Genomic DNA, 15,986 nt, shown 5'->3' on the forward strand with positions numbered 1-15,986 from the left:
ATGACACTGTCTATAGGTGGGGCTATATAGCACTGTCTACAGGGGGGCTGTATGACCCATTCTACAGGGGGCACTATTTATAAGGGGGGCTGCTTGTGGCACCCAGGGGGACCCCGGTCAAGAGTTTGCTATGGGGCCCAGTCTTTCCTAGTTACGCCCTTGATATTAGATAGATAGATAGATAGATAGATAGATAGATAGATAGATAGATAGATAGATAGATAGATAGATAGATAGATAGATAGATAGATAGATAGATAGATAGATACACAACAATGAATAACCTAGCTGCCAGTCTGTATTGTGCAGGTCCCTGGAGGAGAGTATTTAATAAGATCTCATTATATTTTTCCAAATGGGAAATATGAATAATAATTAGTAGACAATTGTGAGTTGAAAAGGGAAACCAAACTAAGATTTGTTATATTGATTCCTTTCCTGGGATAAATGGTTTCCGTACTATTATTACAGAGGGACCTTTATTGCATTAACTGTCCAGGTCTCTGTAAGATCAGACACCAATCAATTACAAAAATTTACGCATGAAGTGAATTTTATAAACACAAATCTGTCAAGGTTTCTATAAATTATCAATCTGTGATGCTCATTGATCAGGTCATTGCTGTTCACAAAAGAATTGTCTATAGGATGGGAAATCAGTGCACTATTCATCCAGTAGAGGGCCACAGACCTGCACAGCCTGACACCAGTGTCAACTGTGGGTTTAGTTTTGCAATTTCGTGTAATGTGAGAATAAGAAAAGAATAAAAGAGTTATGTTAAATTAATACCTCCTGTATTATAATATGAGGTAGAAAGATAGATAGATATGAGATAGATAGATAGATAGATAGATAGATAGATAGATAGATAGATAGATAGATAGATAGATAGATAGATAGATAGATAGATAGATAGATAGATAGATAGATAGAAGATAGATAGATAGATAGTTAGATATGAGATAGATAGATAGATAGTTAGATATGAGATAGATAGATAGATAGATATGAGATAGATAGATAGATATGAGATAGATAGATAGATAGATAGATAGATAGATAGATAGATAGATAGATAGATAGATAGATAGATAGATAGATAGATAGATAGATAGATAGATAGATAGATAGATAGATAGATATGAGATAGATAGATAGATATGAGATAGATAGATAGATAGATAGATAGATAGATAGATAGATAGATAGATAGATAGATAGATAGATAGATAGATAGATAGATAGATAGATAGATAGATAGATATGAGATAGATAGATAGATAGATAGATAGATAGATAGATAGATAGATAGATAGATAGATAGTAAGACTGCAACTTTAGTGAGGCAGTTCAGTTAAAGGGGTTGTCCAGGAATAGAAAAACATGACAGTTTTCTTGCATGAACAGCGCCACACCTGTCCATGTGTTGTGCGTGGTATTGCAGCTCAGCTCAATTGAACTGAATTTGGTTGTGCTGCAGTACCACACACAATCTGTGGATAGGTGTGGTGCTATGGAGCCATGTTTTTTTCCCAATTTTGGACAACTCCTTTAAACATTTGTTTGTATTTCACCTCCGTAACCAGTACGGTCATGTTCACATCATCACACAATCAAGATTTGATGAGGATATAGGTGCATATTCCATGCCTAAAACTGCATCCAAGGCAAGTGAATGGGGTTTTTGTCAAATCCACAGCATGCTCATTATTGCAGCGGATTAGATTCATTGAATAAAATGTGGATCCGCTGTCACATCCGCAACAGAAATCCAGTTTTCAGGCTCTGATTTCTGCCACGAATTTTCAGAAAAATTCTACATGTAAGTAGTTTGTTGGATTCTGCAGATGGAGAATTTTATTGGAGTGCCTGATATAGGATCTGCAGAGTAAGGAACTTTGGAAAGTAGATAAACGCTGAGCCCCCCCCCCCCTCCTGCCGCCGGTTCTGGCTAACAGTGGTAAGTCCTGAGGCGGTGGGGCAATAAGGCAGCAATCGAGATACAACAAATTGCAAATAATTATTATAAAATGAAATCCATTTTCTACCTACCTTCCAGTATCTGTATCAAATCCATAAAATTTCTCCCTACATCGATCACATTTTAGTCCAGACACAGAAGAGTCACGGCAATAACACTGCCCGTTTATATCATCACAGGTGGCATTAATGGAACCTTGGAGGTGGCAAAAACATGGCACACATCCCATATTATTACTGTCACTGGAGAAATGAAAGCCTAGGAAAAAAAAAAGATGCTTTAAAAAGTATCTGAATACCCCCTTTCCTGTTTTCAAAAACTTTTATTGAAAAAAAAAACAGAAAAATGGCAATGGTACTTCCACAATTAGTAAGCGATGAACTCATTTCTAATCTGAGCCAATTTCCATGTACTCTACAATAACAAAGATGGGGAAATTTTTTGTTTGATCGCAATAAATACAAATAAATATATAAGGGGGAGTGGGTAAAGTGGGTAGGGAAGAGAAAAAAAAAGTATGGAGGGAAACATTAGTTTGTAGGTCCGTAGAAGCGCTACATAGCGCGTAACATGCTGTAACCTTGTTGGCTGTCTGCTTTGTCCTCCCTTGCTTTGGCACATTAAAATAAGTTTTTACCATTGTGGATGAGTGCCGCTTTTTTCATCTTTTTCTTCAATTTTTGCAAACATTAGTTCATATATAGCCCGCTATTGAGTTTTTTTTAAGGGCTAGCTACTCCTAAATGAAGCAGATTCTCTGAACAGGAACGACTTTTGCCAAACTTTAAAGAATTTCTTCCATCAAGTCAACATCCTGCGCCATCAAATCTTCCATACATCTGATCTTCTCAAATTATTCCGTTCACGAGCAGAGGGAGCTATTTGAGATGTCTAGTGACTTGTCAAGACCAGCTTGTAAGATGAAGCGTAAAAGGTCCTTCTTCTAGGACGAGATGTTACTAGGAAGCATGGACAGAAGGTCCAATTCTAACATCCAACTCGTTTGAGAGCCACACATTCTATCATACAAGTCATTGATTTTGTTCCACCACCCGTGAGACATATCGCCAAACTCCACCCGGCTCCAACATAAGTCAGAACTGTCTGGGAATATGGAATGGAGGGCTGCAGGTGTTCTGTACCAGCGACATAAGATCTAAAAAATATTTTCTTGGAGCCTACGAGATATAGAGAAGTTATGTGTCAATGCAAAGGCCTTCGACCATATCTCAGGAGCAGAAGGAACGACCCAACTCCTTTTCCCATGAAGTCACAAACAGCCAGGGTGCTGTAATTGAGAAGTAAGTGGAACCGTTTAGGAACAGCTTCGTCACAAAGGGTCGTAGCACTATTCTGCCGAATGTGGAAGTGTGTAGCTCCAGCTACACATGGAGTTTAATGAATTGGGTTTCCATTGCCAAGCAGCCAGATTCAAGACTAACCAATATCAAGAGTTGGCTGTAGTGGAGTAAAGTATGCTGCAATACATTACACTACTACATTGGAGAAGTGTATGTGATCTTTGAAGTGATGGTCCCTGTTTAATCCCCTGACAATGCGATGGATGAATTAGGGTTTGCCAGATTCTAGGTAAACACTTTCTGCATGAAGATGTAGTACCAATTGTAAGGCTTGGTCAATTGTCTGGGGTCTTTGTCATAGTTTAAGCCCGACCCTTATAATTTGATAGCCATAAGTTACATTTATATGTCCAGGTTGTGGTGCAGCAGCTAAATAAACCATTATGGCACCCAACCTCACTTGACCTCACAATTGGATGCAAAATATAGTGGAAAAACCTTCCCAGACGAGTGGAGGTTGCAGGAGGTTTATTTAAGAAATTATATCCCCCACAAATACCTTCAGTTCAGGAAGGAATGACATGGGAGAGGTTTAGGACAAATATTCACAGTCAATGAGAGATCTGCCCAACAAGGACTCGCCTATTTTATAGAATCTTGTTTAAAAATGAGTGGACTGATCTCCCATCCGTGGGCACCTGAGATTCAGAAACCTTGGAGATTGTCCTTCTGCTTCCTACCACCAGGGTGTACATTCCATATAGATTGACCATGTGTCTGCTATAGGGCCACTAGAGAGAAGATATTCCCATCTTCTTTGCTACCAGTTGGCATAGATTCTCCAGAGAAACTGCATTGTTAGCAAACAGGATGTGGGAAATTGCCCAAAAGGTCATAGTTAGGGTGTGAAGGGCGATGAAAGTACCTAGATCCTTCTATTCTGGGTGTCAAAAGCTTACTGCCGAGACAACCTTACAGAGGACCTGTCACTAGGTCATATAAGTTGAACTGGTTTCTTTTTCCTTCCTGAAACCCCCCTCCCCGTTCCAGAGATATGGTCCACTGTTGTGTTGGCTCCCTATATGAAATTTTGCTGTAGTTAGCCAACAGGGCGTGAACAACCCTCAAGCTGTTTCGCACTGATTGGTTAGCATCAGAGGCAGGGAAGCTAGCTCCACCCCATCGGCTAACTACAGAAAATTTGCATATAGGAAGCCAACATAACAGGGGGCCATATCTCTGTAACAGGGGGGGGGGGCATCGCTATTCAGGTCAGTTAACCAGTTCAATTTGTATGGCCTAGTGACAGGTCCTCTTTTAGATCTTGAGATCTCATCAATAAAAATAAAGTTGGAGGTGTTACATTATTATATCCTTCTCCTTCCTTAGTGACGGGTCCAGGCGTAAGGGTTAGGCAGGAAAATCTTCCACCCATGGCAGAAGATGTGGTGGGTAATACTGTTGGAGACATAGTTGCTACTACAAGGTGTATTATGTGTTGAAATGGGCAGTGCCAACTACAAATATGGACGTCTATAAAGACAGACATAAAACCACATCATTTATTGTAAATCCAGTCAATGAATAAGTAATAAAGTTAACGCTGAAAATTGGAGAAATCAACACAGAATTATTACTTGGAAAGAAATATTTTGTAATCTAAGAATGTACAAATTCTGGAAGGCTAACTTCAGAAAATAGGTTTCTTTCTATTTTGGCTACTGTACAAGTCGACCAGAAAGCTCGGAGCGTGCCAGCATTTTCAAGAAAGTGACATCTTGCAAAGTCACTCAACAGGAGTTTATAATATCATCGCCAACAAAAATTGTTTGACAAAGCAGGTAATTTATTTTATTGGCTTCAAGATCCCAGTTTGTGTTTTGTTCTTCTGAAATTTATGTAGGGCACTCCAAAAAAAGTTATTTTGATCAATAGAAACTTTGAACATTCTTTTTGATGTAATATTTCCGTCATATTCAGGTTAGTAGAAAATTATTATTATTATTTTTATATTATGTTTATTTAGTATTTACTATTAGTATTTATTATGTATTATTATTGAATTATTATGTTTAGATATTTATCCATTATTTACTATTTATTATTTTATTAACAATTTTTTATGTATTTATTTACTATATTACATTTTATTTATTGTTTACTATTATTATTATTATTATAATAATAATTATTATTATTATTATTATTATTATTATTATTATTATTATTATTATTATTATTATTATTATTATCACTATCTTTATTACCACCTATTTCAAAAAGCTGTCATCTAGGCACATCTCTAGGCTAGCACAGCCATGGTGGAATATGGATTATACAAAATTTCTCAATAATACAAAAGTCATAGAGCTGCATCTGTCAATGTAGCAGAGCTGAATATGTAAATGTAGTAGAGGTGAGTTTCTTAATTGGCACAATTTCTAAGATCACAATTTGTTTCCTTAAAACCTAAACATACATCTGGTCTGGTTTAGAAAACCCATTATCAAAGACCCTATTAGGGAATAATTATTTAATAGAATGAGTTCCCCAGTTTCTTTCACGACCCTCTTCTATTACAAGTAGCAGAGAATGTTACAAAGAGCATCTCTTGCTCTGTAGGACCTAACACATCTGCACCTAACATGGACAGCCTATTGATTTCAATAAGAACTATGTAATGCTTAATTTCTCCTGTGGTGGCGCTGCAGGGGAATTGAATACTTGCTGCCAGGTTCCCTGCTGACAGATTACAACCGATCGCTGGGGGTTCAGCAGTGGGACACCCTGTGAGCGCCTTGCTGTCTGGTGGGCCTTAACTAATGGAGTTATCATGGTGCACATAAGAAACAATCCAATAACAAATTTAACTCTGCTTCATCTGTTTTGATCTGTTATGGAGAACAGCAATATTGATATTAGGATTATTAATCAATCAATCAATCAATCAATCAATCAATCACCAGGGCTGACATAAAGGCTTCCTTTATGTGGTGGTTTTATACATGCCATGAAAATTAAATACCCTTCTGAAAACTAAGGAGTTCCTAGACATAGACATTGACATCTGGTAGGAGGTCTGTTGGGTGACATACAGATACTTAATTTATTCCAGAAGATCATGTCTTTTGTGTGGTGACTCCTCCCGGGCACTAAATGTTTAACAACAGTTATAACCTTATTATAGATGTCAGGACCAACGTGTACATAGGGAATGTCCAGTCCATCAGTTCCAAAATCTCTGATCAGGGTGTATATGGGCCCATCAGATGATGGAGTCACATTGGGCCCCTCTGTCTACTTCACCACTGACTTTATAAGCATAGCGCATATGTACCAAGAACACCATGGGCCTCTCAAGCCCAAAGGGCTCTGTCATTTTGTATAACATGGGCTCGTGAATTTCTACTTTTTTTAAATTTGTCACGCGAGCCCTAATGTATTAACACCAAATACAAGATTACATGCCATCATGGCAAAGCCAGAAAACCTTTCTCAAAGAACTTTCTCCTTATTCCCCTGATCGGATTTGATCCCCCACATCACCACATGCCATAATATAGCCGTGTGAATAAAACCTAAAGGTATTGCATTGTAATATCACAATGAATTGAGCAAATGACCAACTCAGCTCTGCTACATCTGTAATAATTATGTGCTCGGCCAGCCTAAGGATGTGCCCTCCGCATATACAATCGACTGTGAATTTGCTGTAATTATTTCGGATCCCCCTTGCAACTTCTTCCACATTTAGATGAGAAGATTTTGCAGTACAGGCGACCGGGATAAACCTTTGTCTTCTGCTTTCAAGGGGGGGGGGGGACTGGACTGAGAAATCTGGACTCCACTTTCCTGCCTTCGTACAGTCTGTTCTGATTAAGTGCCTGCTTAAGATGTCAGTAGGTTACTTTGCACTGAGGGGGAAATTTCAAGGGAAAAAACAATCTGTTGTCATATTTATTAGTGTACACCCCAAATAATTTTAAATTAGAACATTTAAAAAATATTCTTAATGGAGGTTAAGCTGCATTTTTAACCTCTGTTCCAGTTATTGAGTGGCATATTAAAACCAATATGGCTTTAATGCACCTTCTAATGGGCGCTCCTACTTTAACAAATTGCCTATAAATTTCACTTGAACCAAATGTATTCCTTTAACATTTTTACTCATCGCAGGTTAGAAGTAGATGTGGGCCATTTTTTAAGTACAATTAATTTCGATTCCCTCGCCAGGAAAGCTGCAAAATTCTCTCTGTAGATTTCGAAATACAAAAAGGCTTAAAGCTCAATGCGTTATACGAATGTATCTGTTCTTCTTTGTCACCAGGATATTAACATAAAATCATGAGTTCCTAAGGTGACGGACGCATTGAAGAAATAGACAAATTATTCTTGAATTTTTTTTAAAATTTAATTAAAATTTGTTATACCCTATAGGAAAGTGGTTGCCTCTTTATCAGTTGGCTGAACAGAATCTCTGGAGAACTCCTTTAGGGTAGGAACAGACTAGGCGGATATGCTGCGTAAAAGTGCACGTCGTATCTGTCCTGGTAGCCGCAGGGAATTCTGTTTGAAAAAACTGTACCAAATTGTGGTGCAGTTTTGTAAGTCGGCATGTCCGCTGTGAAAATCCTGCAGCATACAAAAAAAAAAGTTTATACTTACTCCGGCCGTAGTCCTAGCGTCCCTCTCTTCTGAGCGTAGCCCGGCCTCCTGGAATGACCCTGTAGTCCATGTGACCGCTGCAGCCTTTGATTGGCTGCAGCGGTCACATGGGATGAAACGTCATTCCTAGAGGCCTACGCTCAGTAGAGAGGATCGCGTCAGGATTATGGCAGGAGATAAGCATAAGCTTTTTTTATTAATTAGAAATTAAAAAAAGCTTATTTAATTTTTTTATTTCACTTGCAATTTTTGGTGGCTCAGTGGCTTGCACTATTGCCTTGCAGCACCGGGGTCCTGGGTTCAAATCCAACCAAGGACAACATCTGCATGGAGTTTGTAGGCTCTCCCCGTGTTTGCATGGGTTTCATCTGGGTACTCCGGTTTCCTCCCACACCCCAAAAACATACTGGTAGGGAATTTAGATTGTGAGCCCTGATGGGGACAGTAAAAGAAGACCTCTGTACAGCGCTGCAGAATATGTTGGTGCTATATAAGTAAGTAAATACATAAATAAAGCCCCTACCCCTCTATTAATCCACAAAGTTGACATATTGAAATAAATTCATCTGCATAGAGTCAGATCATTGCTGTTGGTTTTTATTAACTAAGGACAACCATAGTAGCACAGATTATATTAGGAGATGCAAGTGCCATTTTAGGAGGGCAAGACCTACTTACTACTGTCGTAAAATGTGCAAAGAGCTTGACACAATTGGTGCAATATCATCATGCGGTAGAGGAGATTAAAAAAAAATCTAACACTGAACATTATGCGCACACACACACACACACACACACACACACATATATATCTTGTGGCAGGTGGGCTCACACAATTTGATCAAAATTTGCGCTAAGAACCCCCCTATTGTAAGTAGATTTAGCAATAATGCATATTTATTTATATTTAGTGGTTTAGGTGACATTAGTATTCGCAGTGTGCGGTCACCATTTTCTTGTGTGCTATCTATATATCTATATATATATAGATATATAAATTATTCTATTCACTATAATCTAGGTAACATATTACCAGACACCACGTGATTAAAGTGTACCTATCTTTCTAAAGGTTTTTCATAAATCAGTAATATTGTACATGTGAATACTTGAAACTTTATAATATAATTTCTATGGGGACAGTATTATATTCTTCACCATTCAGCAGCCTGTAGTTCCCTTTCCCTCTCTGCAAATTTTCACAAACCTTCTTAGTCCACCAAAAATCCATCCAGTATTAGGGTATGTTCACACGCAGTGACCAAAAACGCCTGAAATTACGGAGCTGTTTTCAAGCAAAAACAGCTCCTGATTTTCAGACGTTTTTGTAAGTTTTTTCAATGGAGTCAATGAAAAACGCCTCCAAAAACGTCCAAAGAAGTGACATGCACTTCTTTTTCGCGGGTGTCTTTTTACCCGCCGTCTTTTGACAGCGAAGCTTAAAATGACACCTCGCGGGAACAGTACACCGTATAACCCATTGAAAGCAATGGGCAAATGTTTGTAGGCGTAATGGAGCCGTTTCTTCAGGCGTAATTCGAGGCGTAAAACACCCAAATTACATCTGAAAACACTGCGTGTGAACATACCCTAAAACTTTAAAAACAAAACATAAAAGGAGAGAAGGAGGGGGATGCAGCTGCAGCAGTCTCCCTCCTATGTCTTTGTCACACTGCATGCTGTGAGAGGGGAGGGGGAGCAGCAGTGGGGAAACCTCTGATTGGCTCAGACCACACAGCAAAGCTACAGTTAAAGAAACCAGTAGAGAAAATGAAAGACCCCAAAATATGCAGACAACATTTCTGGCTGTACTACATCTATATATATATATATATATATATAATCATTAGATCGTCACACCAAAGCTAAATGAACATTAGGGTCTACTAGACGCGAAGGACCTCAGATGTTTGAGATCATGTCAGTAAATAGAACTGTAATTCACAATTCCTCGTCGGCTCTGCTACACCAGACGGGTCCTCTGTAGCTGCCGAAGTCATTTGCAGGAAGTGTCTTTGATGGTTAAATGTCCTGTATCATTAAAATGATACCAGTGTGGGGTGCAATTGCCCTTTCTGTAAACCAGGCCAGGCCGTCATTGATGGTGCTGAGGAGGTTAATGTGATAAGCATTTTAGTTTCCTGAAGCCATTACTTTATAGTGGACCATGGGGAAAATAAAATCAGCCTTGCATGATTAACACATGAGAGACACTTTTGTAAGATGATTTGCTCATGATCCATGAACTATGATGACTAAACTGCTTCTGTGAGGCTCGGAGATGGAAAAATATGGGGATCCGCTAAAGAGGACTTATTACCGTATGTGCGAGTTATACAAACACCCTCGATTGTATCGGCTGCGATTAACCAAGTACAGTACAGTGTATCTGACTGGGCCGAACATTGGCGTATTATTGTTCATATGGAAAAACGGAAATTAAAAACAGAGGTCACATGATCCCTTTTAGTTGTACTCTTACGGACTAACTCTGGTCGCTACGTGGAAATGTGCAGGTTCGCACATTAAAGGGGTTTTTGGAAATTACCTTATTTTCCAGAAACAGCGCCACTCTTGTTCATGGGCTGTGTTTGGTATAACAACTCGGCCCCATTCAAGTAAATATTTTCAATACCTGACAGCCTATGGACAGAAATGGTGCTGTTTCTTTAAAAAAAATAAGTTTTTTTTGTTTTTTTTCCTACACCTGACAACTCCTGTAAGGGTTTACAGTGTTCAGCGTATGCTGAATGTGTCTATAGACTTCTATGAGCCCGAGGGATGCCGAAAGAGTGTCGGTTTACCTTTTGTTTTAGTTTTCCTATGCAGCCGGGCACAGCCAAATAACATATACTGCACAGTATGGGTATTTTCACAATGGTGGTCTATGGGTGATGCATGTAACTGTATAGCATATGTTCGAGGCATCCATTAGCAGTATTTTCGGATGTATACCTTCATAGTTCATTCTGTCATTTTACCCAAAAAAAATTTGTGTTATTTTTTGTGCTTTAATTTATTTTCTGTATTTATTTTTCTGGCAGCAAAACATTTACGATTTCTCTAAGGCCTGGTTCACACCTGCATTCGGGTTTCCATTGTTCTGCTCCATCAGAGGAGTAGAACAATGAAAATACCGGAAGGGTCATTTCCGTTGAACGATAGACAACAGGCGCCGGAACCAATTAACTTTAATGGTTTCTGTCGAGGTGTCTGTGTTTTTTGTTTTTTTTTTCAGAAACAATGGTAAAGCATTATGCACTATTTTTTTCTGGTATTTTTGGCCAGATCTGTGAAGGAGGCCCCTAAGGGTATGTTCACACGCTGAGTCAAAAACATCTGAAAATCAGGCGCTGTTTTCAAGGGAAAACAGCTCCTGATTTTCAGACATTGTCTAAGCAACTCACGTTTTTGGCGGCGCTTTTTACGGCCGTTTTTGGAGCTTTTTTTTTTTTAAAAAAAAACGCTCCAAAAACATCCCAAGAAGTGTCCTGCACTTCTTCTTCGCAGCAATTTTTTTACGCGGCTGTTTTTCAAATCGGCCGCACGAAAAAACGGCCTGTCGAAACAGGACAACGTTTTTTCACATTGCAATCAATGGGCAGATGTTTGGAGGCGTTCTGCTTCCGATTTTTTGGCCGTTTGCGGCCCGAAAAATTGCCGAAAATGGGCCGTGTGAACATAGCCTCACAGAGTAGTTTCCAACGAAGATGTGAACAGGCCCTAAGGGGGAATTCCCACGCTGCCGAATTGCAGAACGTTTTTGGGGCGAATTTTGCACTGAAAATCTACATCATTTGACAGTACAATACACATAAATATCTACGCGGAATTGTAGGCATGCTGCGGATTTTCAAATTAGCAGCATTTAAATTCTGTTGTGGATTTTCAGTGCGGATTTTTGCAATGCATGGGTTGAAATCTATGCAAATCTGCAGCAAAATCTGCATGTAGCACATCGCGGTGGAAAAAATCTGCAGTGTGGACTTATATGAAGGCTATTTAGGGGTGTTATTGAGAAATGGCGCTGTTATGGAAGACATCACACTTCTCTTGCAGATTTACTGTACAATGCTAGTGAATGAAGTCTTACAAAACCCATTTACACTTGGCATACATTTCCGCTTCAGGTTTCATTGCATCCTGCAGATTTTCAAATTTGCTGCAAATTTTTGCAAGGCAAAGGCTAAAATCTGCAGCAAAATTTCCATGTAACACTTTTCCAATTTTGCTTGGAATTTGCCTAGGATTCGTGGGAGAATCCGCTGCTTCTGTACATACACTTATGTGATTTCCTACTATATCTGATAAAAATGTTGCATTTATGCCGCAATGGGAAATGAATCGATTCATGATTAAATTTAAGCACTAAACAATTCTCAGGAATTTATATCACAAATGCATGATTCACAATTTTTGATCATGACGCTACTAAAATATCATACCCATAGTTTGGCTTTAAGGCGTCAGAGCCATAGACACGAAGCCTATACAGCAGCACACCGTCTGTACTGCGGACTTCTTACCTTAGAACATTGCTCCAGATTAAAAGAAATCACTTGGACACCTTTGGCGCCTAAGTCTACAAATGAAGGTGCCAAATTATATTTTTTGTTGCCTATGCGAACATTTTTGTTGCCGTCTACAACCTTGTTAGGAGAGTTGCTTGTAGGGGAGAATATCTTAATAATATGGTATCCGATATGTGAATCCAAGAGAAAAATCCTCTGAAATCGGAGTTATACAGAGTTCCCTCATAAGGGTGCCCTGCCATGGGTGTTATATTACGGCTCCAAAGATCTTGTACAGAGATGTAATACAGTTGTGTTCATGAGGCCGAGGCAAAACTTAAAGGGATTGTCCAGGCATGGGGCGGTTTTTCATGCTAATGACCTATCCACGGGTTAGGTCATCAGTATATGATTGTGGGGGTCCGACACACTTACCCCGCACCGATCTGCTGTTTCGGCTGCCTCCGGGCACCGGATGTATTGCAGTGGTCAGTGCCGGTATCAGATGGCTCCATATACTGCATAGCGGCCGTACTGAAACACTGCAGCTCTGCTCCTATTCAAGTGAATTGGAACATAGTTGCAGCACGGCCGCTATACAGTATACGGAGGCATCTGTTTCCGGCACCGACAACTGCAATACATCCAATGCCCGGAGGAAGCCGAAACAGCGGATCAGTGCGGTTTGCATGGGTCGGACCCCCACGATCGTATACTGATGACCTAACCCGTGGATAGGTCATTAGTATGAAAAACTTTCCCCCAGGCCCCAATGCTACATTTTTAATAGGATCCCCCATCTTTCATGTGCCATTTATAATACTGGTGTCTTCTTACGTGACAGAGGGGTCTTTGGACCGGGTGCAGCTGCTACGTCTTCACCCCCTGGGCCTTGGTTCATTTTTACAAGCTGTAGACCTTCCTGCAGTCGGTCTGATATTAGGAATATGCTTCATGTATTATTGTATATTACTTACCAGGATTACACCGGCTGCATCTCCTTCCTTGATAATTTGGCAGACATTGACATTGCCCATTGATTCGGTCACACGTTGAGCCCGGTAATGTTCCATTAAGGTCACAGTCACAATCCTGACAGCCCCAAATATTTCCACTAGACAGATTGTAGGTACGGTCGATGCAGATATTACACTGCCGACCTGTTACCGAGGCTTTGCACACACATTGTCCTGTTAACTGGTCACAAGACTGAGAAGCGTTTATTGCCCCTGATCTATCACAGCGGCAGGGAGGACACGACATAGAACCATTTTGTGTGAATTTGTAGTAGCCCTCCAAGCATTCATCGCACTGCCTTCCACCAACATTAGGCTGACAAACACATTGTCCTGTCACAGCATCGCAAAGTGTTCCAGGGATAATCCCTTCCATGTGACACTTGCAGGGTTTACAACCGTCAGCATCCAACCCATAATAGTTGTCAATACAGGTGTCACAGTCAAGTCCGCTGACATTCTCTCTGCATTTACATTGTCCACTGGCTGGATTGCAAAATTGATTGATGGCGCCATAAGGACTGCACGTGCATTGTATACAGCTCTCTCGTCCTAATGTGTCTTGTTTGAAGCCTAGTTTGCAGCGATCACACCGAGGACCTGCAGAAATACAGATGAGAAGCTTTTATTACAGCAGTGATCACATATAGTGAACAATCAAATAACACATTGCACAAGTATTATTATTATTAGTAGTATTATATTATTATTATATTATTTTTGTATTTTATTAGTATTATATTATTATTATTGTAGTATTATTAGTATTATTGTATTTTTATTTTATTATTTCTTATGTCCAAGGTATCTTTAATTTTAATGACAACGCGATCATATACTGCTTGTTTTTAAAAGATAACAATAATAAAAATAAAATAATAAAATACGTAAAATGTTACATTGTAACAAACCTTGCTTACCACATAAAAGGCTGAGAGTTAATTGATTAATAAAGGTGCTTTCTAAATTTGATTAAGAGAATCCCTAACACAATTGAAGCTTGGCTTTTATTCAAAGTAGTATATTGTTAAAGGGGTTCATTCTTATTTTCATGTCTGAAATAAGTGAACGATAAATGTGCTCTAAATTATCTACCCATCTACCTATCATCTCATAATCCCAAAGTGGCTTTATACACATTATTATGACCACCAGCTAATATCCAGAGTAATCACCGTGTGCAGCACAGACTGCAGCTAGACGGGCTGGGGGTGACTCAATAAGGTGCTGGTCGGTGGTCTCTGGTGTCTGGAGCCGTGCTGACTGCAGATTATCTCACATTTGCTGGAGGGTGCATGGGAGAGGATCCATAGAGCGAACAAGACGATCGAGGTCCCACAGATGCTCAATTGGGTTCAAGTCTGGAGAATTAGGGGGCCAGGGAAGTACTTGTGAGTCTTGGTCGTGCTCTTCCAACCAGTCAGACATTTCTAGCCGGGTGACATGTCGCTGCTATACTTTCAAGTATCACAGAGGGACCATCTATGTGGCGCACAGCGGAAATGTTTTTTCTTCTAAGCTACGCCTCTAATTCCACCCAATCCCCACACATACACACCTGGTTCAGCCCTCACAGTATCATGCTCCCATAGTGCCCCCCACATAGTATAATGCCCACACAGATGCCCCATACAGTATAATGCACACACAGATACCCCCATAGCTGCCCCCACACAGTATAATGCCTCCCATAGCTGCCCCCCACAGTATAATGCCTCCCATAGCTGCCCCCCCACAGTATAATGCTCTCCATAGCTGCCCCCACAATATAATCCCCCCCCATAGCTGCCCCAACAGTATAATGCCCCCCATACCGTATAATGCCCCATAGCTGCCCCCACAGTATAATGCCGGCTATACAGTATAATGCCCCTCATATAGTAAAATGCTCCTATAACAGCCACCATATCAGCCCCCCTTCCCTACCCAGTATAATGCCCCATAGTGCCTAATACAAAAATAATAACATAATTACTTACCTATCCCCGTTCCCACGATGGGTGGTGGATGCTTCTCCTCCGGTCTGTGCTTTGAGTGACTCGGCGTAGACAGGTGCAATGATGTCACTACATCGCGCCTGCCTGCGCCGAGCCGCTCGCGGCAGACTGAATGCTGTAGCAAGGAGCCATTGCTCCAGCATTCAGGAAGCGGGACCAGCGCGGTCAGCGTTGTTTGGCTACGGGGGCACTGTGGGGCCCCCAGGCTTGGGGCCCGGGTCAAAATTGCAACCGTTGCGAACCCTAGACCTACGCCACTGGTGCCATTTGTCCCGTCATGATACACTTTCACCACAGCAGCACGCGAACAGTTCACAAACTGCGCTGTATGAGAAATACCACCACCCCGGGCCCAAGAGCCAATAATCAGCCCTTTTTGCAACTCTGATAAATCGACCCTTTTACCCATGGAAACAATAAGTGATGTGTGATCAAACAGCCTATTCCACACCTTATATACCCACCAAGCCAGCCCGCCACACATCACTGCCTTCATGGACTACGCGCTTCCGAC

The 15,986-nt window shown here is 40.4% G+C and overlaps 1 protein-coding gene across 1 annotated transcript in view; it reads right to left on the reverse strand.

Moving 5' to 3' along the window:
- The window catches only part of USH2A (usherin), a 593,484-nt gene that overhangs the window by 492,189 nt on the left and 85,309 nt on the right, over positions 1 to 15,986 (reverse strand). The window contains exons 12-13 of the mRNA XM_075863335.1: positions 13,437 to 14,075; positions 2,054 to 2,240 (exon numbers count right to left, since the gene is read on the reverse strand). Coding sequence (XP_075719450.1) covers positions 2,054 to 2,240; positions 13,437 to 14,075 — 826 coding nt within the window. The remainder of the gene's footprint in view (positions 1 to 2,053; positions 2,241 to 13,436; positions 14,076 to 15,986) is intronic.

Source organism: Rhinoderma darwinii, chromosome 4 (assembly GCF_050947455.1).
Source record: "Rhinoderma darwinii isolate aRhiDar2 chromosome 4, aRhiDar2.hap1, whole genome shotgun sequence".
Classification (NCBI taxonomy): domain Eukaryota; kingdom Metazoa; phylum Chordata; class Amphibia; order Anura; family Rhinodermatidae; genus Rhinoderma; species Rhinoderma darwinii.